General features: G+C 35.9%; 1 protein-coding gene across 1 annotated transcript; it reads left to right on the top strand.

Moving 5' to 3' along the window:
* Nucleotides 1–14,467: 14,467 nt before the first annotated feature.
* On the top strand, nt 14,468–25,368 carry LOC112003267 (succinate dehydrogenase [ubiquinone] flavoprotein subunit 1, mitochondrial; the record flags this gene model as incomplete). The annotated part of the gene is made up of 15 exons (XM_065780303.1): nt 14,468–14,662; nt 15,494–15,581; nt 16,033–16,179; nt 16,281–16,421; nt 16,937–17,022; nt 17,131–17,223; nt 17,330–17,393; nt 17,554–17,697; nt 18,002–18,189; nt 20,827–21,001; nt 21,087–21,257; nt 21,490–21,559; nt 21,650–21,770; nt 21,855–21,892; nt 24,928–25,368. Coding segments are annotated over 15 exons (1,824 nt in total), but the record flags the coding sequence as incomplete, so codon positions are not given.
* Between the last annotated feature and the right edge of the window lie 2,190 nt (nt 25,369–27,558).

Genomic DNA, 27,558 nt, shown 5'->3' with positions numbered 1-27,558 from the left:
ATTTGAATTTTTTAATTTGCTGCACATCCCTAGAAATAGTAATGCACATGCTGATTCTTTGGTCACGCTCGCTACGTCCTCGGCGCAGGGTTTGCCTAGAGTTATCCTCGTCGAGGACTTGCATAATCCTACAAAGACAAGGGGAGAGACAGTCCAAGTTCATCAAATCAGAGCTGAGCTCAGTTGGATGGATCCTATAATTAAATTCTTGAAAGATGATATTTTGCTTGAAGAAAGGTTGGAAGCTGACAAAGTTCGGAGGAAGGCGACTAGATTCTGGCTATCCGAGAACCAGAAACTATACAAACGTTCCTATTCAGGACTGTATTTATTATGCATGCATCCTGAAGCAGCTGAGTCACTCCTAGAAGAGTTACATGAAGGAATCTGTGGGAGCCATATCGGAGGTAGATCTTTGGCTCACAGAGCCCTTACTTAGGGTTATTGGTGACCAAATATGCAAAAAGAAGCCCATGAATATGTTAAAAAATGCGATCAATGTCAATAGTTTGCGCCAAACATACATCAACCAGATGGAGTCCTTAACCCACTATCCAGCCCATGGCCTTTTGCTCAATGGGGTTCAGATATTGTGGATCCATTCCCTAAGGCTACAGGAAACAAGAAGTATCTTCTGGTCGACACAGATTATTTCACTAAATGGGTTAAAATTGAGCCTCTAGCCAATATCAGAGACGTAGATGTAAAGAAATTTGTCTGAAAAAATATTGTCACTCGGTTTAGGATTTCTCATACCCTCATCTCGGATAATGGCCTACAGTTTGATAGCAAAGCATTCAGGAGTTACTGTGGCGAATTGGGAATCACAAACAGATACTCTACCCCGGCTTATCCCTAGGAGAATGGGCAAGTAGAAGCTATTAACAAAGTCATAGTAAATTGATTAAAAAAGAGGCTAGATGACGCGAAGAGTAAATGGGTGGAAGAATTGCCACACGTACTCTAGACATACAGAACTACACCTCGCAGGTCTACTGAGGAGACCCCATTTTCAATGACTTATAGGGCTGAAGCTGTTATCCCTCTAGAGACTGGATTCCCAACGTTGAGAACCAGCTCATTCAGTCCGAGTAGCAATAACGAACTGTTAGAAAGGAGTTTGGACCTGATTGAGGAAAGGAGAGAAAATACAATGGTCCGACTGGCACTTTACCAACAAAGGCTCAGGCAAGGTTATGATGCCAACATAAAACTAAGGCTTCTAGAATCTGGTGATTTGATGCTCAGGAAAGTTGTAGGCACTGCAAAGAACCCAGCTTGGGGAAAGTTAGAACCCAATTGGGAAGGGTCATATCGTATTACCTTAGGGTCTGGCATTGAGGCGTATTTCTTGGAAGACTTAGATGGTCATGTAATACCACGCCCTTGGAATGTAAACAACCTTAAAAGGGATTATTATTAATCGGACTTTTTCTTTGATCAATATGTCAATTTATTATATAAAGTTTTTCGGTTAAGGGTTTAAACTTAAATCCAATCATGCTTGAAGTCCTCGGACTAGATGATGTAGGTTAGTTAACACTCATTTATAGTTTCCTAAGTGTTTAAACTTAAATTAAATCATACCTGAAGTCCTTGGACCAAATGATGTGGGTTAGTTAACACTCCCTCGCCGTCCTTCTAAGTGTTTGAACTTTAATCCAATTACACCTGAAGTCTTCGGACTAGATGATATGGATTAGTTAGCACTCTACTACTAATTTTCGTAAGTATTTAAACTTAAATCCAATCATGCCTGAAGTTTTCGAATCAGATGATATGGATTAGTTAGCACTCCAATACGGTTTAGGCGACATTCCATTACGATTTTCATAAGTGTTTCGACATTCTCTTACAATTTTCTTGTTAATATTCAAAATTAAATTCAATTATATGTAAAGCCCTTGGTAGTATGTAAATAAACTAACTTACGATAGGCCTCTTCGACCGTATATTTAGTTCAGGATTAGTGCTCAGTAATACTCTCTGTAAATGCTATGTTGAATCCAATTTAAGTAAGGCATTGTTTCTTATGTTCATTAACAATTCTTATGCGATTCATCTTTCCATTATTCATATAAGCTGTTTGTATCACTAGTAGGACATTATTGTTATATTTGTGCAAGTTATAGTAGTTATCAGTCGAGCATTATTCTCAACAACAATAAGTCTCACAATAATTGCAATGAAGATATAGGAGATAAAAGAAAAACGATCTCATTGATTAAAAGAAAGTACTTAGCAACTCCTTACATAAAAATAAATAAATAAATAAAATAAAATAAAAATAAAAAACTAACTAACTAAAACTATAAATATATATATATATATACAATACAGTTATTGAATAAAACTCCTAAATATTTAAGTCTTCGTCTGGGTGGCCAAGGGGTCAACAGTCTGGCTAGGCTGGGCAGCAACAGTGTCTGAGGCTTGATCTTTAAGTTGAGGAGGAGTTTTCTTCTTTTTCAGGTCTTTACTCTTTTCTTGAGCATCCTCAAATTGCTTACATGTACCACCAGCATAACCAGACTCTTTGGTAGCTTCAATAGGAGCAGGAGGGATCTAGCCAACTAGGGGCTGCTGAGAGGCTTTTGAGAGTTCGCAAATTTCAGGGTGGTAGTAAATACTCCCAGGTTGCCTCAAGTCAGACTTTTGGAGGGACCCCAGCAACATCGAGGGTTTTACCCCAAGTTATGTCACAATAGTCTCTGCAGACTACGGAGAACTCCTCAATGAGTCTGACCTGGGTCTCCTCCACTCCAAGTTTGTATGCAGCCTGCTTTTCAGCCTCTACTGCCTCCTTGGCCAACTGAGCATTCTTCTTGGCCAGTTAAGTAGCTTCCTTGGCTTTTTGAAGCTCAGCACGAAGATTCTTGACCAATTCTCTCTCTGTTTCTAGATTGATTTCGGTCATGCGCAATTGTTTGTGCTAGTCTTTGGCCTACTTCTCCGCATTTTTAAGGCCTGCATTAAAGTTGTTCCTTTGATCAGTCATATCTTTCAACTGCTCGGACAGCTTATCATAGTCCTCCTGAAGGCCACCTATCTTCTTCTTAACCTCGGATCGAAAATAGGCCTCCGCCTTGACTTCGTTGTGAGCCTGTTTATTCCACTCCTCAGCCACATAAACTTGCTGCGTAATCTACATAACAAAACGAAAAAATGGAGTATAAAAAAATGACTAAAATTTTGAGTGAAGAAGTGAATGAGTCCACTTACCATGGCCAAATCCCTCTTAAGGGATAGGAAGAGTTCTTGTTGGCTGAAGCGCCTGTAACCCTCCATATCTTTGGGTAGGAGAAGCGGTTGTTCCAGGGCTTCAGCGATGAGACCTACCCTTCCTCCTTGATAATTTCTTACAAAGGTGTCCCAAGGGAAAGGAGCACCATCCAATTTCAACTTGGGACACCAGGTGCATTTCCCCCGTCGCACCTCAGCAACGAGATGGTCTTCTCGGCTGTCGGTAGACGAGGCTCTTTTGCTACCATGGTCCTTGACCACCTTCTGTTGTTTAGGCCCTTTTGGAGGCATCACCTCCTTTTCTTCAGTATTTGTCATGGGTCTTTTTTTCTTCAAATATGGTAATGGCTATAGGCCGAGATCTGAAGGGACATGAGGAGGTGGTGGAGGAAGATTAACGGCTAGTTGAGACGAGCCAGTTCCTTTAATCCCAGGCCCTTTGTTCCTAGCCTTCATTAGGTCCTTTAAGCTTGCCATTTCCTCTTCTTCTTCCAAGGAATCGTCTGGAAGAGCAATTATTAGAACAAGAGGGCGAACACTGGATTGCCTGTCAATCTCTTTCTCAGCGTCTGAAATTGGAATCACTTGAACCTCTCCGACTGCTTCTTCTTCAAACTTGAATTTATCAATTTGCTCCTCAAGTGAAGAGGTCGAAGAATCAACTCTTTCTCTTTCTACAGTCGCTTCCAAAGGAACCTGTTGAACTGGCTGTATGAATTGTGGCACACCCTACGGATTCGGATGTGGTACAAGAGCAAGATCAAATGGCGCTAGAAAATTGGGCCGAGAGACGTCTATTCGGTTTATCTGATAATCTCCTTGCCTTATAGCGTTGCCGACCGGTTGAAAGTCGCTCAATTTTGGCATGAAACTAAGAATAAGAGGAACGGCCCAGAGTTGCCCATCTTCACTTACAAAAATTTCTGATCTTAGTAAGTAATTGAGCGCGGCGACGTTTGTTAAGCTAAGCCGAGGAGTAACATGTTCTTTATCTATTAACACCATAATAGAATTAAGTATAGTCAGAAACTTGAAAATACTGATACAAAGAGAAGAAAAATTGTTAAAAAACGAAGATCCTAAATCTATTGTTAGGAAACCTAAATCTAGGATGTCCCACCTTGCTCTCCTGATTGGGTTGGGCAATGAAGACCGTCATGTCACGTGCCCGAGACGATCAGATAGTCATCTTTCATCCTTTTGTTAGACTTGGGAAGCCAGGAGACGAGCTTAACAATGTCGGATCGGGATTTAAGATAAAATTCCGCCCCTTTTTGTTTGTGACTCTCGTACATATGTACTACATCAAGCCAGGTGAGTTCCAAGCCTAGGTGACAGTTCAAATCATCAACTGCTCCTATGATCCTAAAGACGTTAGGCGCACGTTAATCAGGACTAAGCCTATGGTTTTCTAGTAATGGGACCCATAGGGATAGTCATTCCCCCTTCTAGGAAAGTGATGATGGGGATTATAACTTTACCCACCCTTCGATCTGTTAGTAGTCCTTCTGAGGGACAGTATCCCAGACCTACATCTTGAGGTATGTGATATGTTGCCCTAAATTTCTCTATCTGGGCAGGGCTATCCACCATATACTTAAATCTACCCATCTCAGCTAAATAAAAAAGAAGAAATACTAAACACAGCGACTGGGGAATTAATATTCGAAGGCCGAGGAAGCTGGCTGAAGAGAAGATGAAAGGTTTAAAGAAATGGGAACTCACACAAACTAAATTGGAGAATGATCTTTAAATCCGTACGGAGATTCTTACAGATTCTTGGAAGAAATGAGGTTGATGATTTGAAGAACTTAGCGGATTTGAATGCTTGAGTTCACCAGAGAATCTGAGAATTTGCAAAGTAAAGGAGAAATAACCTCCTCTGAGGCTTTATATAGGGGCTAGCGAATGGGTAGTAGTTATCCCGCCCAAATTCTGAGGAAAAACATCATCCGTTGGATCGATGGTCCACCGTTGGATGCAAAAGACAAAACGCCGCCTAGAGCAATTAATAGCGCTTCGTAAATACCGAAACATCAACAGCAATGATGAAACGCCTAAATCTACGCTCACACACGTGTTAACTCAGGTATTTTTCGCATTTTTATCCTTTATTTTCTATGACAAATCAAAATCCTATTTTTCTCCTCGGATGTGAGGGAAAAATTAAAATTTTGAGGGGCTATTGTGGGGATAAAAGCTCAAATTCATGGATTGGGCCTAAGGCCCTATTTGAAGACTAAAAGTGTGTCCGAAGAGGAGTAGATAATTAGGAAGGATTCCAAACAGGAGAAATATGCCTGGAAATGATTTAAGAATATAGTCCGAAGAATGTGTCAATTGTCCAAAAGGTATGTCCTCCTCGGACATGATGAATATCAATCAAGCAAATACCTAGGGGGCTTGAGTGACTTTCCTAGCAATTCCAATGATAAAGTTAAACTTCAAGCGCATATGAAGATGATAAGAACAAAGAAATATCTAAAGGGAAAAGCTGCTACTATCGCATTAAATGCACTACAGCAACTTTTCTGCCGCATTAATGTGGAGAAAACTCTTGAACAATGCAATCTCAACTACCGCCACTCAGGGAGTACCGACGAAAATACTTGATGGGACGTATATTCAAGTGAACGTTTAGATGAAGAACAAGTGTACAACTAGGATAGTCCAAGAGAGAACTATATAAGTACAAGAGACCTCTTACAAAAGGGGGAGAAAAAGAGAGAGAGGAAGAAAAAAGAAAGAAAAGAAGAGTGATTATAGCTCTGATAATTATATTAGCCTTTCAAACACTAATTTATCTCTTCGGACATCAATCTATTTGAATTCCACGTGTGTTTTTATATTTGTTCATCATTTGTAATCTGCACGAGACGTTGCTTAGATCACTCAGTCTAGCTCTTTCACCCACTCTCTACAAATTCATTGGGTTGGGCTTGTTGGGCTCATATCCCATATCTTTTGGGCTTGGGCTACAAACTGAAACCCTACACTATTCATATATATATTATTTAAACAAGTCACATAATTCATTTAAAAAGTAATTCTACAATTATAGACTATTTTACAATATTAATTTTTACAAACTATTGTTATAGTTAATTTTTATTGTTTCTCATATAAACATATTATTAATATCATTTTTTTACTTACCAATAACCTCATCAGGATTTGTAAAAAAAAAAAATGTTGTAAAATAGTTTATAATTTTAATATTTTCCTTCATTTAAAAAGTCATGCTATTCTAAAAATAAATAAATGCCATGTAACTAAAATTACGCATAAGTAATCTTTTCAATTGTCACACAACATGTTGGAACTTGGAAGAAGAGAAAAAACTAAATATTCTTCCTTTCCGATTTCCTGTTTAATAAAGAGAACTCTTCTCATAAAATAAATAAATAAATAAAAGAGAGAAGAAGAAGAAGAGAGAACTCTTCGTTTAACAACCCAATTCAAATTTCAAAAGGCATCATATTGTTCGCATCACCAGAGCGTGGACAAAACCAGTAAAACTTTGAAAGTGATCACCTGGGCTTGTGCGTGACTACGTTGGTAACATCACCAAGTCCAACTGAGTGCAAGCCCATTTCTTTGTTTTATGTGAGGGGTTGAGGGCTAGCCCAATCCAGTCGTCATTTTGTGTAAAACACTCCAGTGAACCCCTTTTGTGGACTAAACCCATAAAGCCTTCCGCGTAATGATATGGGCTTTACAGCAAGTGTCCTGACTCTTGTGTGTGAAACCATCAGTCCATCACCAAAATCCAAAATCCAATTTGGTAATTCTCTTTCACTTAGCAATAAAGGAAAAATAGTTGTCATCAGTTAATTTAAATCTTATCTCAAAAAATGATAATCATACTTCAAAGGTTTGGAGAAGATATTCCCATTGGGACTTTCGTTTGAGTGTTATTTTTTTATAACTTTTCAAAGTGAGTCCAGTATGGGATAGAAACTGGAAAGATCTAGAGCTTTTTACCACAATTTCATGGACAATTTGGTTTAGAAGGAACAAGCTTCGGAATTCATCCCAGGTTTTCCCCATTAACTCGGTCTACCAGCAAGCTCAAGAGTCACGTTTTGATTTTTGCAAACTTAGCCACGGCCTACATCTCCCTCAAACAAACCCAATTTACTTAGACTTTGCCTTCTACCAACAACGGTAAAATCAACTTTGATGGAGTTGTGCTCACAAATGAAAATAGATGGTATCGATGTGGTTGTTAGAGATAATCGAGTATGATTATAGCCTCAATGACCCAAAGTAGACTCTCTTAATTTTTGAAGTTGTAGCGATGACAGCAATGAGAGTACTAAAATTTGCTTTAGAAATTGAGATTTCTTCTGCAATAATTGAAGGTGACTATGAGTTAGTGATTAATCCCCTTCATTTGCCTCCTTTGGTCTTACGATATGAGATGCAAAAATATTAACAAAGTTTTTCTGTAGTTTTAACTTTTCTCATATTCGACATGAAGGAAATTCTGTTACTCATAATATTGTTATGCATATTATTCATGTCATAGGTTTATGAAAAATATCCCATCACGCATCTATATTTCAAGCAAATTTGGCTTATGTTTCTTAATAAAGTTTGCAACTTTCATATATATGTGTGTGTGTGTGTACGGGATAGGGCCCCGGGCCCATTGTTCCTAAGACTCTAGGCTTATGGTGCCACACGGGGCAGGGCCCCAAGCTCGTTGGGCCTTGGGCCCTAGCCTTGTGATACAATGTATGACCCTATCCCTATTGACCTATGGCCTTGACTCGAACACTCCTTGAGGCCCAATCTGAGCCCAAAAACTGAAATGAGACCATTCTGTCTTAAACGTCAAAAGCAAGCCCCTCCCAATCAACTTTAACTTGGTTGGGAGTGTGATTACTCGAAGGTATAAGGTCTACGTGGCCCGGTATTACTTTGGGGAATATCACTGCCAAACAACCTTTTGAAGGCAAGAACCAGTTCTAATGCCATTACCACTGTTCCCAACGAAACTTCCACTTAGGACTGATGGAATTAGACCCCCATTCACACGAGTGAGATCAGGAAGTAATCATAACACCTTCACTTATCTCATGCTATAAATAGGAGAATAGAGTGAGAAGTAGAGGTTGGCAATTCTTGAGAGAAAAGAGGGTGAAGGATAACAATATCAGCGATAAGGAGAGCAACTCAGAAAGGAAAAAGAGTGGAGTTTGCATGGACTAGAGCGTGCATTTGGGTCTCCGAGCAAGGAACTATCTATAGTAGGAAATCCAAAACTCACAATACAAATAGGTTGTGAGCCCAAGTATAGGTTAAGCCCATGTCCTATATTTTTGGTGCGCACAATATATATATATATATATAAAATATGGGTTAGGTTCAAGTTACACTTGGTGTAACTCTAAGCAATGTTATACCACTTAATATTTTTTTAATTTGATGTCAATTTTGACAAATTCACCATTAGATGATATTATCTTTGTATATTCTATATGGTTGCAATATTTCAAGGTGATAAAAGATTAATAGTCACGTCATCGATTAATTGTTTAAATTCAAGTATTTGTAGTTTATAATAATGCATAAAAAATAAGTTTTTATGGATTGAATAGTAAATAACATCCAATTAGAATAAAAATTAGCATGAATGTTACGAACATATAGAACATATAATTCAACGATGAGATTTTTAAAATATGAATTTTATAACAAGTTATTGAGTGGTATAATATCGCTTAGAGTTACTTCAAATGTAACTTGAACTCAACCCATATATATGTGTGTGTATATATATATAATGGAATATAAATAATATTTCCACATTATTTGAAAATTATAATGTACACTATTCTTTTTCCTCTATTTCTATTATAGTTGAAATAACATTCTCTCATTTTTAATTTCATGAATTTGCAACGATTTTTTTTTCCCCCAAAAATAATTTATTTTTTTCTTAATATTGAATTCTTCACGAAAACTCCGCACTTTTTCTTGCACCCAAAGTGACTTTTGGGCCTAACCTTTTATGGGACTGGGCCATTAGTGGTGGGAATAGTGGCCACTTGGCTAGCGTCTCCATCATATCCGTGGAGGCTAAAAAGAAAGCCAGCGTGTTTCCTCCTCGTACCAGTCGTGAGTTGACGTAGCTCTGTTGGTTTCCTTATTCTTCGTGACCACCATTTTAGCTCATGAGTCATGCGTGGCCTCACTTGGGCTCTAAAACGCCAGCCTAATTTTCATGGGTATTAATAGAACTGTTCAGACGTTGACTATTGTCTAATTTTTGAGAGATTTGAAATGCATCCATCCCCCGGGGTTCTAGAATCAAAACCTAATTATGTCATCAATAAGTCAATCATGATGGTTTCTTTTTAGAAAAATGTTATTTTTTTAGAATCAAACTAAATTACACTCCCACTAAGTTCAAACACATTACTTAACCAAAAGTACTACTACAAAAAAACCTAACTCTTGTAGTAGTTAAGTGGAGGTTTAAACAATGAAAAAAAGTTACGCTCAAGCGATTTGTAACTATAGCATTATTTTTTTAGAATAATGTCATAATTACAAATTATTTTGCAATATTTTTATGATTTCTTGTTGTGACCAATTAATATTGGTTTTTATCTTAGTCTATCACTAACAGCACTTTTTCACTTATTTGTAGTCAATTATTACTAATTGTAAAATAGTTTATAATTATAACTTTTTTTTTTATTGGTTTCTACCACGACCTATTTCACCTCTTTGGTTTAGGTAGAATTGTGCAAAGGATTGAGTTAGGGTTTTTGCTATTTGTTGCAACAAAAATAGCCATGACATTATCCTTGGGATACTCACTGGTATTTCTAAATTCTAATATGTTTCTTCTTTGCCTAAAGTAGGACATGTAACTCATCAAAAGTCGGTCTATCACTCATTGTGCATATTGTTGGACAAAAAACATTGTACTCTTTGAGTAATCCCTTGAGTACTATATTGTTGGACAAAATGCACTTCTTCATTCTCAATAGTAACTCCCACAACCTTTAATTTATTCATGCTTTCTTTGAGTTTATGTTTTTTTTTTTTTTTTTTTTTTTTTTTTTTTATTTTCAATTGTCACACAACATGTTGGAACTTGGAAGAAGAGAAAAAACTAAATATTCTTCCTTTCCGATTTCCTGTTTAATAAAGAGAACTCTTCTCATAAAATAAATAAATAAATAAAAGAGAGAAGAAGAAGAAGAGAGAACTCTTCGTTTAACAACCCAATTCAAATTTCAAAAGGCATCATATTGTTCGCATCACCAGAGCGTGGACAAAACCAGTAAAACTTTGAAAGTGATCACCTGGGCTTGTGCGTGACTACGTTGGTAACATCACCAAGTCCAACTGAGTGCAAGCCCATTTCTTTGTTTTATGTGAGGGGTTGAGGGCTAGCCCAATCCAGTCGTCATTTTGTGTAAAACACTCCAGTGAACCCCTTTTGTGGACTAAACCCATAAAGCCTTCCGCGTAATGATATGGGCTTTACAGCAAGTGTCCTGACTCTTGTGTGTGAAACCATCAGTCCATCACCAAAATCCAAAATCCAATTTGGTAATTCTCTTTCACTTAGCAATAAAGGAAAAATAGTTGTCATCAGTTAATTTAAATCTTATCTCAAAAAATGATAATCATACTTCAAAGGTTTGGAGAAGATATTCCCATTGGGACTTTCGTTTGAGTGTTATTTTTTTATAACTTTTCAAAGTGAGTCCAGTATGGGATAGAAACTGGAAAGATCTAGAGCTTTTTACCACAATTTCATGGACAATTTGGTTTAGAAGGAACAAGCTTCGGAATTCATCCCAGGTTTTCCCCATTAACTCGGTCTACCAGCAAGCTCAAGAGTCACGTTTTGATTTTTGCAAACTTAGCCACGGCCTACATCTCCCTCAAACAAACCCAATTTACTTAGACTTTGCCTTCTACCAACAACGGTAAAATCAACTTTGATGGAGTTGTGCTCACAAATGAAAATAGATGGTATCGATGTGGTTGTTAGAGATAATCGAGTATGATTATAGCCTCAATGACCCAAAGTAGACTCTCTTAATTTTTGAAGTTGTAGCGATGACAGCAATGAGAGTACTAAAATTTGCTTTAGAAATTGAGATTTCTTCTGCAATAATTGAAGGTGACTATGAGTTAGTGATTAATCCCCTTCATTTGCCTCCTTTGGTCTTACGATATGAGATGCAAAAATATTAACAAAGTTTTTCTGTAGTTTTAACTTTTCTCATATTCGACATGAAGGAAATTCTGTTACTCATAATATTGTTATGCATATTATTCATGTCATAGGTTTATGAAAAATATCCCATCACGCATCTATATTTCAAGCAAATTTGGCTTATGTTTCTTAATAAAGTTTGCAACTTTCATATATATGTGTGTGTGTGTGTACGGGATAGGGCCCCGGGCCCATTGTTCCTAAGACTCTAGGCTTATGGTGCCACACGGGGCAGGGCCCCAAGCTCGTTGGGCCTTGGGCCCTAGCCTTGTGATACAATGTATGACCCTATCCCTATTGACCTATGGCCTTGACTCGAACACTCCTTGAGGCCCAATCTGAGCCCAAAAACTGAAATGAGACCATTCTGTCTTAAACGTCAAAAGCAAGCCCCTCCCAATCAACTTTAACTTGGTTGGGAGTGTGATTACTCGAAGGTATAAGGTCTACGTGGCCCGGTATTACTTTGGGGAATATCACTGCCAAACAACCTTTTGAAGGCAAGAACCAGTTCTAATGCCATTACCACTGTTCCCAACGAAACTTCCACTTAGGACTGATGGAATTAGACCCCCATTCACACGAGTGAGATCAGGAAGTAATCATAACACCTTCACTTATCTCATGTTATAAATAGGAGAATAGAGTGAGAAGTAGAGGTTGGCAATTCTTGAGAGAAAAGAGGGTGAAGGATAACAATATCAGCGATAAGGAGAGCAACTCAGAAAGGAAAAAGAGTGGAGTTTGCATGGACTAGAGCGTGCATTTGGGTCTCCGAGCAAGGAACTATCTATAGTAGGAAATCCAAAACTCACAATACAAATAGGTTGTGAGCCCAAGTATAGGTTAAGCCCATGTCCTATATTTTTGGTGCGCACAATATATATATATATATATATAAAATATGAGTTAGGTTCAAGTTACACTTGGTGTAACTCTAAGCAATGTTATACCACTTAATATTTTTTTAATTTGATGTCAATTTTGACAAATTCACCATTAGATGATATTATCTTTGTATATTCTATATGGTTGCAATATTTCAAGGTGATAAAAGATTAATAGTCACGTCATCGATTAATTGTTTAAATTCAAGTATTTGTAGTTTATAATAATGCATAAAAAATAAGTTTTTATGGATTGAATAGTAAATAACATCCAATTAGAATAAAAATTAGCATGAATGTTACGAACATATAGAACATATAATTCAACGATGAGATTTTTAAAATATGAATTTTATAACAAGTTATTGAGTGGTATAATATCGCTTAGAGTTACTTCAAATGTAACTTGAACTCAACCCATATATATGTGTGTGTATATATATATAATGGAATATAAATAATATTTCCACATTATTTGAAAATTATAATGTACACTATTCTTTTTCCTCTATTTCTATTATAGTTGAAATAACATTCTCTCATTTTTAATTTCATGAATTTGCAACGATTTTTTTTTCCCCCAAAAATAATTTATTTTTTTCTTAATATTGAATTCTTCACGAAAACTCCGCACTTTTTCTTGCACCCAAAGTGACTTTTGGGCCTAACCTTTTATGGGACTGGGCCATTAGTGGTGGGAATAGTGGCCACTTGGCTAGCGTCTCCATCATATCCGTGGAGGCTAAAAAGAAAGCCAGCGTGTTTCCTCCTCGTACCAGTCGTGAGTTGACGTAGCTCTGTTGGTTTCCTTATTCTTCGTGACCACCATTTTAGCTCATGAGTCATGCGTGGCCTCACTTGGGCTCTAAAACGCCAGCCTAATTTTCATGGGTATTAATAGAACTGTTCAGACGTTGACTATTGTCTAATTTTTGAGAGATTTGAAATGCATCCATCCCCCGGGGTTCTAGAATCAAAACCTAATTATGTCATCAATAAGTCAATCATGATGGTTTCTTTTTAGAAAAATGTTATTTTTTTAGAATCAAACTAAATTACACTCCCACTAAGCTCAAACACATTACTTAACCAAAAGTACTACTACAAAAAAACCTAACTCTTGTAGTAGTTAAGTGGAGGTTTAAACAATGAAAAAAAGTTACGCTCAAGCGATTTGTAACTATAGCATTATTTTTTTAGAATAATGTCATAATTACAAATTATTTTGCAATATTTTTATGATTTCTTGTTGTGACCAATTAATATTGGTTTTTATCTTAGTCTATCACTAACAGCACTTTTTCACTTATTTGTAGTCAATTATTACTAATTGTAAAATAGTTTATAATTATAACTTTTTTTTTTATTGGTTTCTACCACGACCTATTTCACCTCTTTGGTTTAGGTAGAATTGTGCAAAGGATTTAGTTAGGGTTTTTGCTATTTGTTGCAACAAAAATAGCCATGACATTATCCTTGGGATACTCACTGGTATTTATAAATTCTAATATGTTTCTTCTTTGCCTAAAGTAGGACATGTAACTCATCAAAAGTCGGTCTATCACTCATTGTGCATATTGTTGGACAAAAAACATTGTACTCTTTGAGTAATCCCTTGAGTACTATATTGTTGGACAAAATGCACTTCTTCATTCTCAATAGTAACTCCCACAACCTTTAATTTATTCATGCTTTCTTTGAGTTTATGTTTTTTTTTTTTTTTTTTTTTTTTTTTTTTTTTTTAATAGCTCGCTTCATGCGTGCCTTACCGATCGATCAAAATATATATATATATATATATTTCAATTCTATGTCTTTAATAGCACGCTCTGTGTGCCTTACCAATATATATATATATATACACACACACACACTCACATATACACAGAGCCTATGAAGATGGAGCTACTGTGATGAGATTAAATGATGCACGTTGTGGAAAATAACATCACGGGGATAAAAACGCTGTTGTTTAGTCTCATCACTGTAGCTCCATCTTCATAGGTTCTGTATTATATATACAATTTTATTTTTGGGTACACTGCTGTATTTTTAGCATTGGTTTGATTGCAAGTAGTTATAACTTATAAGGCATGGATTTTGTTTGTGGCAGACTGGGGGACGCTCCTCATACACGGTAGTTGATCATACATATGATGCGGTTGTTGTAGGAGCTGGTGGTGCTGGGCTAAGAGCAGCCATAGGGCTTTCGGAGCATGGATTCAATACAGCATGCATTACAAAGCTCTTCCCTACTCGTTCACACACTGTTGCCGCTCAGGTTTGAGATGTTTATATTTTTTTGTAAATGTTTTACCAACTATGGTTCGTGTAGATTGTAACTAGTATGTCTTTGTATTTTGACACTGGTGTTCAGTTGTGTGGATTTAAACCTGTTCATGGTATCGAACATTTTCTGTCTTTGCTTCATTTTGAATTTCATTATGAGTAATAATTGTAGGATAAGATGGTCATTGACATGTATGATTTGGGAGGTTGTTTGCATGTTCTACCGTATTTTGGTAACTGGCATGTTCTCAGTCATACGATCATGACTCTGATTTTTGAATGACCCATTGATGATTATAAAGTTACTTCAAGTTACTTATAATATAAGCCTGTATGTAGCCTGTATTTGGTCTACCAAATGCCATTTTAATGATTTCACATTATGTTTGATTTTTATGCGCATTGCATTATAGGAAGCATGTAGTATTTAGTGTTTGGCTGGGCTTATGTGTTTGTTGTGATAAACTAATTGATAAATTTTGTCCATATAATTGCTTTCCAAAAGATAAAAAAGGGTGCTTTTATCCACATTGACCTGGGCCATTATGATTCCATTATTTGGTTTCCTTTCATTATATCGGGGGCATTTGAAGTTGACGATTATGAATTCTTCACTTTACCTAGTCGAATGGTGACTATTATTTATTTCTGTCATTTTCACTGTTCATAACTTCATCTTGTGTCCACATCAATGATCCAAGTCTGGTTTTTCTGCTTTTTTCATCAACTGTGTACTAATGCGTCTCTCTTCATTGACTCAATGTTAAATTTCTGTCAATGGCTTGGATCCTTTGCTTAACTGTGATATTTGAATTCTGCATAGGGTGGTATAAATGCTGCATTAGGCAACATGAGTGAAGATGACTGGAGGTGGCACATGTATGACACAGTAAAGGGAAGTGATTGGCTTGGTATGTTGTTAAACTAGACAAATCTTTCATTTTATTTGCAGTGCTCTTATTTAATATCCAGATTGGATGTTTATTGCAAATTACTTTCTTATATGAATTACAAGGAGGATAGAGATCCTGTATTGCTTGTATTAGCTTCATCCACATTTGGTTTAGTGTGTTTTTACATATCTAGGCACCTTTTACAGTAATGTGTCTTCCCAGAGCCACGCCTTGTGTTTTCCTGTTATGCTTGTAATGCTTGCTCTATGTAATGGTGTGTTTACCTCAAAGAGAGCTAAAATTGAAGTTTTTTATGCAAGGAGGCTATGTGGGTTCTGAATGGTTGAGGTCACATGCTCTTATTGGAAATATCGACATACAGTGTCATGCACTGACACACCCATTGCAAAATTTATAACTGTTGTTCTAGTTATATTTTTAACATGCAAAGGTATTGCATTTTATGTAGGTGATCAGGATGCCATTCAATATATGTGTAGGGAGGCACCAAAAGCTGTGATTGAGCTTGAGAATTATGGGTTACCATTTTCTCGGACTGAAGATGGAAGAATATATCAGCGTGCATTTGGTGGTCAAAGCCTTAATTTTGGAAAAGGTAAGATGCTGCTGCCATCCATGTTTGGAATTTGAAGTCTTTCTTGTGGATTGTGTTTAAAGTGGTCTGATTTTGGCTTCTCTTATTTTCTATTGTTATAGGTGGACAGGCATATCGTTGTGCATGTGCTGCTGACCGAACTGGACATGCTTTATTGCATACTCTCTATGGCCAGGCCATGAAACATAATACCCAATTTTTTGTGGAGTATTTTGCTTTGGATCTAATAATGAACAGTGATGGTAAGTTATTGCATGATAACTCTTGCTTTACACTGTCCTGGAGCTGGTTGAAAATGCCAATATAATCATCTAACTAAGTTTATATTATTCCTTGCAATATCATCATATCTTGTTGGTTTCATAAATGTTGCTGGTGTTATAAGCTTTTCTCATTCCTACAATCACAACATACAAATATTTATTTGTAACACACTCATGCTCGCCACACTAGGCTTCCCAAGTCAATACATCCTAGTTGGTGAATATTCTTCATGGGGTTGTTTGGTATTACCTGAGGATAACTTTGTATCTGTACTTTGTTTAATCTATGCATCTCAATGGCTCTTTGAATTTTGCGTGTGTTTTCCCGTGGCAATATGTTCAGCCACCTAAACTTTCAAGAGTTACTCTTTTTTTTTTTTTTTATTTTGGGAGAGAAGGGGGGGGGGGGGGGGGGGGGTGGCTCCATTGGATCCCCGGTAGTACAGAGGGTTTGTTGATTGTATGGGAAGGTTATTTGACTCTTGATGTTGCAGGTAGCTGCCAGGGGGTAATCGCATTAAATATGGAGGATGGGACATTACATCGGTTCCGTGCTGCTTCCACAATTCTGGCTACAGGGGTACTATAATTGTTGTAAATTTTTTATTTCCTGGCTGGTGATTTTTCGATTAAGATCATCTTAATTTGTTTTAAGCAAAAATATCGATATATGTCATGTTTCTCCCAGGGTTACGGTAGAGCATACTTTTCTGCAACCTCGGCTCATACATGTACGGGAGATGGCAATGCCATGGTTGCACGTGCTGGGCTCCCACTTGAGGTTTATTTTGTTGCTTGTCCAATATTGGCTTTATATATTAACTTGCCTTTTATACTTCATATCATTATATGTATCTATGTTTTCTGATGATATATTCCTCCTGCAGGATTTAGAATTTGTGCAGTTTCACCCAACAGGTATATATGGTGCTGGTTGCCTCATCACTGAAGGTTGGTACTTTTTGGGTTATTTTGGTGATCTATTATTGCTTTTGGTTGAATACTCTGTTTAGTTTTCTGACCCTTTATGATTTTAACTGTGTTAATCTTGTTTAATTTAAAATTAATCATTTTTTAATCATTTTTTGGCACTTTCATTTGCAACTTGTAGGATCCCGTGGTGAAGGTGGTATTCTTAGGAACAGTGAAGGTGAGCGTTTCATGGAACGATATGCCCCTACAGCTAAAGATCTTGCATCACGAGATGTTGTTTCGAGATCTATGACTATGGAAATTCGGGAGGGTCGTGGTGTAGGTATGACATGCTCCTAGAAAAATATTTTTCATCCTGGTGGCCTTGTTGTCCAGTAATGGAAGACTTAGGCCTTAATGTTGTTACATAGTAGATCTATACTACAATTTGTGCAAAGTATTTATTATGGCCATTGCCCAATGAAATTAATGATTAATAACCATTCACAATAAACATCCATGTAGGATGTATACATACTGTTTGTGTGCAGTCATAAGTTATATATTGTAAAATCCACATACCTGCAATTTTAAAATTTTCATTTTTGTTTTATGTTTTCTTATAACTATAATTTAATCTTCTACAGGACCTTTGAAGGACCATATCTATCTCCACTTGAATCACTTACCTCCAGAAGTATTGAAGGAGAGACTTCCTGGTATCTCTGAAACTGCTGCCATTTTTGCTGGTGTTGATGTTACAAAGGAGCCTATTCCTGTTTTACCTACTGTGCACTATAACATGGGTGGAATTCCCACCAATTACCATGGCGAGGTATGATTTAGAGCAATTCATGTAAAGTAGGCCCTCTAAAATTAATCATCATACTCTAAAAATTGATTCTCATATTTGATGTGTTCCTTTTGAAACTAACTCAACTCTATGGTTTATAATCTGTATGGTCCAAATGTAACTAATAGTATTTGCTGATTTATTGGTACTCAATATTGAATATAAATGAACTCTGTGCTGGTGACTCTCTCTCTCACACGCTCACAAACAATTATACGGATAAAGGGCAGTAAGACCCCCTGAAATTTGAGATTGTTGCACTTACACCACTTCATCTTTTATTTGCACCAATTTAGTACATGTAATTCAGCATAGCTCCTTCTGTTAGCGTGCCATTCAAAATCTAACATCCCACACTCAGATCTCTCTCTTTTGTTTGACTTTCTTCTTCTTCACTCGCCTAAGTCCTTAGCCATGGCTGAATGCTTTGCTCACTTGGCTGCCATGACCAACCTGCCACTGCCACGATCCATCGTCAGAGCCACTGCTGATGGTGGCTCTCCTTTCTTTTTCTTTTTCTTTGAGTCAGGCATAATCTATCCGATCAATAACTCATTTTTTCACGTAATTACTTTTTCAAACAGTAAGTGCACAAGATCATATTCAAGAAAGAGTGCATTTCAATTCCAATCAGTAATATCCAATCAGTTACAAAAAGCTAAATTGAAATTTCTAAGAAATTGCAGGACATATGCAAGAAAGGGTGCATTTCACTAATGATCCTCCTGTTAATTTCTAAGAAGTTACAGGAAAATAAAGTAAACTAAATTTCTCTTATTAAGTTTTTTATTTTGGGTCCAAAGAATATTAAATGAAAAAATACACTTATCAAACCTTAAACAATTATTTGCTATGGTTAAGGTGAAATTATTCCATAATTTAGCAATTAAAATGACAAAACCCAGAAAGCTGTTTACACTTATAATACTTCGCCATCTTTCCAACCAAACAAGCAAATAAAGCTCGCCCAGTTCTTCTTCATCTCTATGTAGGAAACCCCTGACCAGATCTCCTTAAGCATTCCTTTCCCAACTTTGACATCGACAGTCGTCTCCATCACCACCATTGGTGGTGGCCTCCCACTTCTCGACTCCTTAAGTTCTTTTCTCTTTCTTGCTTCAAGACTGTCATGGCCATAGGATTTGGATAATAGAGATCAAAATTTGGGCTAGAGGGGAGTTTGAGATTGGGTCTTTTTCTGGTTGTTGAAGGTGACATAAGCGGTTGGATGGTTGATTTTGAAACCTCGGTGGTGGGTTTTTTTTTGGTTGAAGGTGTCATGCATATCCAAAATCCTTACTTTGCCTTTCTAAAATTGAAAGCAACATTAGATTTTAGATGGCACACTAACAAATTGGGCTATTTGGCACAATGCTGAAGTTCATGTACCAATTTTGTGGGGGGTGGGGAGTGGCCAAGTGTAATCCAAAGCTTAGGGGGTCCTAGTGCATTTGACCCAAAATATATTGATGAACCCAAGTACGTGGTTTGAGATATTTATATGAGTGGTCTCGCACCCTAGGATATAGCAATATGCATTCCATTGTGGATATAGCAATTTGTGTTCCAACTGAAGAAAAACATACACCTAAGATGATTTAATCAAGCCCAGCACTAGCTGGTCAGAAGTTTCTGTGATCTGTGATCACTTATGCAATACTGCTTTCTTGAAACCCAACAACATAGGATCTTCCCCACCCAATCATCCCCCCCACCCCCCCTCTTTCCTCATTTTTTTTTTTTTTTTTTTTTTTTTTTTTTTTAATTAATTTATTTTTTTATAAATTTTAGAAAGGCAAGTTTGCACATTGTGAGCACTAGGGTAAAACCCTTTGCTTATTCGTTTTGTTTTAATGGAATACTTATTACGTATTAAAAAAAAAAACCTTATTGTCAAGAATCCAATGGTTCCTAATGGGAATTGTATAAGTTTTGACTAAATTCGAGCTTGTCACCCTCCAAAGAATTGTTAAGAGAGAGAGACAGAAATATTAGAGAAAGAGAAATGCAATAAGCAACAAATTGGTTATAATTCAAGATGTCCCCATATGAGATTACATGCAACTGTTTATACAATTCAATGCCTACTTATTCAACATGTGCTCTAATTAATTAGCCCATGTGATTAATGTGTTACGTGTGTTATACTCTAATTAAAATGTGCTAAACTTTAACTAGCTTAATCCTTTCTATTCTACTTGGATATGGTGGGGGTTCCTAACACTTGTGCACGCACCAATGGGTTTTGAACTCATAAACTCAACCTCCACACATTCTTATAGGAGAAGGCAGTGGTGCCATTTGAGCTAGAGCTGACCCAAGGCATAACAAACAAAATAAATTCTGGTATAGCGAGAAATTGTGAGGCTCCATTCTTTTTTGCTTTCAGTTGACATTTCTTTGCTAAAAAATGATAAACAAAGTTGGAACATATAATGTGTAAGTATAGTGGTTTAAATGTTAACTTTGATTCTTAAAATCAGCCACTAATAAACAATATTGTCTGGTATTCATTGATATTTTTGTTTGACACCTTAATTAGAAATCATCATATAGCCTACTGTGTAGTTCTTTTGTGCAAATCTGCTTGTTTCGTACTGGCATGCCTTTGTTCCTCAGGTAGTTACAATTAAAGGTGATGATCCGGATGCTGTAGTTCCTGGATTAATGGCTGCTGGTGAGGCAGCATGTGCATCAGTTCATGGTGCCAATCGACTTGGTGCAAATTCCCTCCTTGACATTGTTGTTTTTGGACGAGCATGTGCAAATAGAGTTGCAGAAGTTCAGAGACCAGGCAAGTTTATTTTACAATTACTTTGGAGACTTGATTATGAATTCTGTATGAGAAACTAAAGATACCTCCACTTGAAATTGAGTAGGGGAGAAACAAAAACCTTTGGAGAAGGATGCTGGTGAGAAGACTATTGCATGGCTGGACAAAATAAGGAATTCAAATGGCTCAATACCAACTTCAAAAATTCGGTTGAATATGCAACGAATAATGCAAAATAATGCTGCTGTGTTCCGTACACAGGAAACATTAGAAGAAGGTACTTTTTTGCAAGTTGTAGTTTTCTCCTCCTTTTTTTTTTTTTTTTTCCCTACATAGTTTACCTGAATTCGGTAGCTTGAAGTCAAGACTTGACATCATCCATGACAGAAACCGAGTTTTCCTTGTAGGAATCTTTACAGGGTTGGAAACTGATACTACTGTTACTCCTTTTAATCAGCCGAAATAAAGAGCATCTTGACCATCTTCTCCTCTCTTTGTTGTTTCTGCAGGTTGTCAATTGATTGACAAGGCATCAGAGAGCTTTCATGATGTTCAATTGAAGGATCGGAGTTTGATATGGTAAATTTTGGGGACAATGAACTTAATGATAGAATGTTTCATGTGAATTCACATTTTTTTTAATGAGCTTAAATTATAATTTTTTTACAGGAACTCTGACTTGATAGAGACTATAGAGTTAGAAAATCTTTTGATAAATGCTTGTATCACAATGCATTCTGCTGAAGCCAGGAAAGAGAGTAGAGGGGCACATGCACGTGAAGATTTTACGGTTAGTCTTGTTTCTTTTGAAGTTAATGTGTTCCCTTTCATAGTACTTTTCTGTGTAATGAGATAAGTTTCTCTGGTTTTGCAGAAAAGAGATGATGAGAACTGGATGAAACACACATTGGGGTAAGTTATCTTCTCAGCCCTTCTGAAAGAGTAGCATTGATTTGAAATTATAGGTTGCCATTGTCATTGGAGTAGACCTAGAAATCAAGCTTTTTCTGTGGTGTGTAATGTCACAATTAAGTCCCTTATGATAGTGGCAGACTTCTGTTGGATTACTAACACATATCCTGAACCATAAATGTGGGTTGGGTGGTTTGTTTTGGTTGGTGCGTGGTGTCATGGTAGCCTACTGCAAGTTTAGCATTTTAGTTTGAGTATATTTCCATAGTAACCTGCATAATGATGGTTGTATATTTATACCTGAACTACCTGGGCTATTATGTCTCACACTGATTGGGAAAAGATCAGAGGGAAAGGAGAAAGTAGGAAGGAATAATGTCTGTCTGTTGTGTGGGAATGTGAATAGAGAAAAGAGCGGATTTGGAGGGATAAAATCCCACCTTTGGGCCCATTTTTTATTTTCTCAAAAGTGGGATGATTTGACAGGAAGGAAAGGAGAATCTTTCATTACCCAAAGTGCCCTCAACATAGGGGTAAAATGGTCGATAAAGAGAAAGGGAGGAATGGTAATTGAGGTTTAATTAATTATAATGAGGGATGCTCTATTGCCATATAGCAGTTGTAGTATTGGTTTGTTTAGAAGAATGTGCTTATGAGCAAGCTTAGCTTTTTGAGTCAATCAAAATTGCATTTGAACATAGGAGAAGGCAGCTACTCCAGATTATATAAAGAAGTGGCAGTTGGTGAGCTATAGCCTTATATGTTTAAATTTTTTGTTCTCTTCTCCATATCAATAAAAATTATCATAAAAACCAAAAAAAGTTCTCATATTTTGTGGTGTTGGAAATAATCCAGACCATGTCAACTTATTGCTAGTCCTGATCATTTATTCATGGCTTTAAAAGTCCCAGCTTTTCTCATTTGAGGTTGATAAGTAATGAAGGTGCAAGCAATTTATTTATTTTGGCTAAAATTATAAATGCTTTTTTACATTAGGGGAAAATTCATTTTAAACCCAATAGTTTAGAGAATGTAACAAATTAAACCTTGAAGTTTAATAAAGCAACAAATTAAATCCTAAAGTTTGAAAAAGTAACAAACTAAAACCTCAACCTATATTAAACCTTAAACACAAAAGCTAAGGTTTAACACGCCATTTGCGTACTACTTTGTTTGAACTTATTGGTTGTTGTAAGTTGTAACTTCTCTTGGTCTGCCATCTAAGTACACATCTTAGTGTAGTGGGTGGTTCTAGTTCTTTTCAATAAAATTCCTTACTTATCAAAAAAAGAACGGACTGAGGTTTAATGTTTTACTTTTGAAATTATAAAGTTTAAGTGTATACTTGGATTGCACTAAAAACACCAAACGTCTGCGTTTGGTGTTTTTTCTGTGGGTCCCGTGCACTGTTCACGAGACCCGCAAGTATGGAATTCAGCAAATTTTGCTTTAAAACTGGGTCCCACGGCACACATTTAAAAATTATTTTGCTACAGTGTTTTCAGCAATAAGTTTTCAGTTTTTAACAATAAGCGATATCCAAACAGACCCTAAGTTGTTACTTTTTGAAACTTCAAGGTTTAATTTGTTACACACTAAATTATACAGTTTAAAATGTAATTTTTCCTTTATATTATTATGTGCATCCTCATCTTTTAGAGTTCTTTACTTATAATTGCTTGAAATATCAAACACTTGCTATACAACTGCTAGAAAAATGACCTGAAAAGTGAAATCATTACAGCTTCTGAATGAATGCTCAATAGGTGGAAAAACCATGGCAAGCCAAACAATATTAGGGTTGTGCAACAACCTGCTCTGCACCGTGCCAACCTGTGTGAGTTTACAACAATATTTGGTGCGGGTTGGTCAGATTTAAACCCTAAATGTGCTGGTCAGTTCAGTGTGCAAATTGAATTAGCCTGCTCTAACCCAACATAACCTGCCTACATATACAGAAATGGTTTTTATATGGTGAGGTTGCCCATGCCCAATCAACCGCACTTAACCCAACCCCCTGCTCTTTCACTTTCACATTTCATTTTCTTTCACTGTGAGATCACATTGCTGCTGCCCCTTCTCCCAAAAATCACCCCCTCTTCTTCTCAAAGTGGTGCATATATCTCTCTCCCTTCCTGTCAGTAGGAATCAAGGGTGGGATTGTTCTTACTAGTAGCCAATTAATCTTCCCCACTGGAAGTGGTCAGAGTCTACCGAGTTGGGATTTGCATGGAGTAGTAGACCTATACTAGTCTCTGGACTTTTTATACCTTTTTTTTTTTTTTTCTTTGGAATTAAAAAAATACACATTTTTTACATTATATTTTATGTCTAAATAATTATGGCATAAATCAAGATTGTTTTTACAACATGCAATTCTTCTTTTTCAAAGAATGCACTTAGAGAATCACGACAATATCATAAGAAAGGTTTTTATCCTATTCTTTTTTGTTTATTCCTTCATAGCAGATTAATGGAAAAACTCTACATACATGCACTTATATTTTACTTATTAATTTCCCAACCCACACCACCCCCCCCCCCCCCAAAAAAAAAACATAAAAAATGGATTTTCTGTTAGTTGATGATAATATGTAACTGACTATTCCTTTGATGATTTCTCTTGATGAATTATTTTTCTAATACATACGATTGACCCGCAAAAACTGCTGAGCCAGAACACCCCCACCTTGTCAATTCTTTTGGTAGGCAGTTCACTGGCAGTTCTAGATTTTCTCAACCCAGCAAATTAGGTTTGGTAGAAAAAATTCCTTCTTCATCAACAGCTGGATTCATCAATCATTCCAATTCAACATACTTACTGGTCTTGAATCTACATTATCTCCTGTTTACTGTTTGCAACCAATTCTTGTAGTCTTGCCACTGTCTGCTGCATCCACATCAATCAAAATTGTGTCAAGTGTTGAAGAATTGCTATTATCATTCTAATTTTGATAGCAATAATTTGTAATTATATATTCCGCTCCGCTTGAAATTATTTTATTTTATGTGTTGTTTTCATTTTTGGTTTGCAGACATTGGGAGAATGAGAAGGTCCGGCTAGATTATAGGCCAGTTCACATGAACACGCTAGATGATGAGATTGAGACATTCCCACCTAAAGCTCGTGTATATTAATTTGAGACATTTGCTCTAAAAACCTGCAAGTGGTTTTATGCTAATGGTTTCTCTACAAGTATGCAATAATTCCCCCAAGATAAAATGGATGCGATGAACAATAAATTGTTGTAGTTACAGCATTTTGACGATAATTGTTGCATTATTAGCCTTGGAGTGATACCAGCCATTCATTCGTAGTCTGGTTTGAATTTTATGCCATGAAAATTTGCTATTTATTGCTTGTAAGTTGATAAGCAATCGTATGCTCTAAATATCTTACAGGACTCAAATTGTTAATGGTAGAGTGGTGGATCTATGAGAATTAATAATAAGTTGCCAATTCAATAGCTGTAAAATTTGTTGTGAAATTGTTGGTATATATAGCATTACTTCAATTTTCTCAAAATATATATATATATATAGAGTTGGGTTAAGTTATACCTGGTGTAACTGTAAGTAATATTATACCATTCAATTGCTTGTTATAAAATTCATATTTGAAAATCTCACTATTGAATTGCATGTTCTATATGTTCTTAACATTCATGTCAATTTGATTTTATTTACCATTTAATTCATAAACTCATTTTTATGCATTATTTTAAACTACAAAAACTTGATTTTAAACAATTGATTAATGACATTGCTATTGACCTTTGATTACCTTGAAATTTTGCAAGCATGAAGAATATGCAAAGATAATATAATTTAATGATGAATTTGTTAAAATTTGTATTTAGAAATATTGAATGGTGTAAACACACCACCACCCCCCCCCCCCTTCCAAATATATATATATATATGTATAGCATTACTCCCTAAAATAATCTCACTAGCACAATAGTAGTACATATTTGGAAAAATAGTTAATGGCTTCAAAATTTATACCAACGTTTAGAATTTCAGGCTAAATGCTTTAATGGAAGTGGCAGGAATTCAACAGAAGCATATGAGCTACAGTTAGGCTCCGTATGTTTTTGTAAAAAAGGATATTTTGGAAAATGTTTTTTGCATTTTTTTGGTTTTGATGCAGTGGAAAATACAAGTAAATGTAGAATGTTTTTTTGTGGTTGACGGAAAACAAACATCTATAGAGTGGAAAATGTTTTCTGTTAGTTACAAACGAAAAATATTTTTCAGAACATCACATATTTAACAGATAATTACACAAAACTCCACACAACAAAATCTTTTCCAATGGTATTAGTCTCTTAGCCCCTCTCTCATTGGAATGCGTACTGTTAACCCCTTTCTCTCAAATGCCTATTGTTGAACAATTGTTGACTTTTATGAATCACCTTTTGTCCTTTAACCATTTGCTCTCCTTCTTCCCTTTTTTTCCTTTTTGGCGTAGATTTTGGACTTTTGGTTTGTTTTTCATAAACTCTTTTTTTTTTTTTTTAATTAAATCGCTATTTGAAACTTTAAATGAACCAAAAATTAATAAAATGACCCATACTATTATATGTTCCTCAATATTTATTTTTACATAGTTATTTTGAATAGTAAAAAAAATTAAGGATGATCACCATAGTTCACGCAAGATATTATGACTACAAGCGGAATCAGCCAGGTGTATCCTGAAATTCTCCGATAATGGTTTGAAACGTTGTTGATTTGAGTGTTCATGATTTATTTATCAAGCTGGCCTTTAATACAATTGAGGATCATATAATAGAATGTTGATCCTCCCTATCTACCTTGATAAAAATAATATATTTGGCTCCATATCTTCTTTTGGGTGTTCATTTTATTGTGAGGTCATACCATTTTGTTGGGTGAAAAAATTAAGAGACTCCACATCAAATATAAAAACTGATTAAGAATAATTGTAACAAGTTATTCATTTCAATCATTTGAAACTGGAACTCTCGATAAAATAACATCAAGTCAATGAACTTAAAGTTTTTTCTTATTCCATTGCAAAAAAAAAGTTTTTTCTTATTCAGTTAGAGGTTTTGCTAGGAAAAAAATAATAATTTGAGTCTCCCATAAGATCAAAACATGTCATGAAGTATCCTACCGTTATCATTTTGAAATGAGCTGCTCTGTGGTGGATACGTAATCCATGTGGTTTTTCGTGAGTTAATGAATCGGCTGATTTTTTTAATATATTTTTAAAAATTTTAAATTTGGGTTGGTTTAGGTTTGGATTGCTAAAATTTCAATTCATTTAACCCAACATAATCCATGTTATTAATTGTTAGAACCCCTTTCCCTCTCCGTTGTGTGTGTGTGTTTCTCAAAAAAAAAAAAAAAAAAAAAGATCCATGTTATTAATAGATTAATTATAAATATGTATAAAAAAAAGTTTGTTATTTGGATTTTGAAACTTGGTTTAAATTTTTTTAGTTTAATTTATTTTGATACTTAAATTTGGGACATTCTGGGCTTTTGCCCTTAATTTTTTTTTATTTAGCAATTTGCCCCTATTTCGAAACTATATAGGGATATGTCTCTGTTTCGATACTCGATTACCTTAAAATATAATTTCAATGAAATACTCGATTCGTATAAAATCGAGTATGCCCGATCAAACTTTAAAA

This window comes from Quercus suber, unplaced genomic scaffold (assembly GCF_002906115.3).
Source record: "Quercus suber isolate HL8 unplaced genomic scaffold, Cork oak 2.0 scaffold_231, whole genome shotgun sequence".
NCBI classification, from domain to species: domain Eukaryota; kingdom Viridiplantae; phylum Streptophyta; class Magnoliopsida; order Fagales; family Fagaceae; genus Quercus; species Quercus suber.
This window is presented reverse-complemented; position numbering and strand designations above follow the sequence as displayed.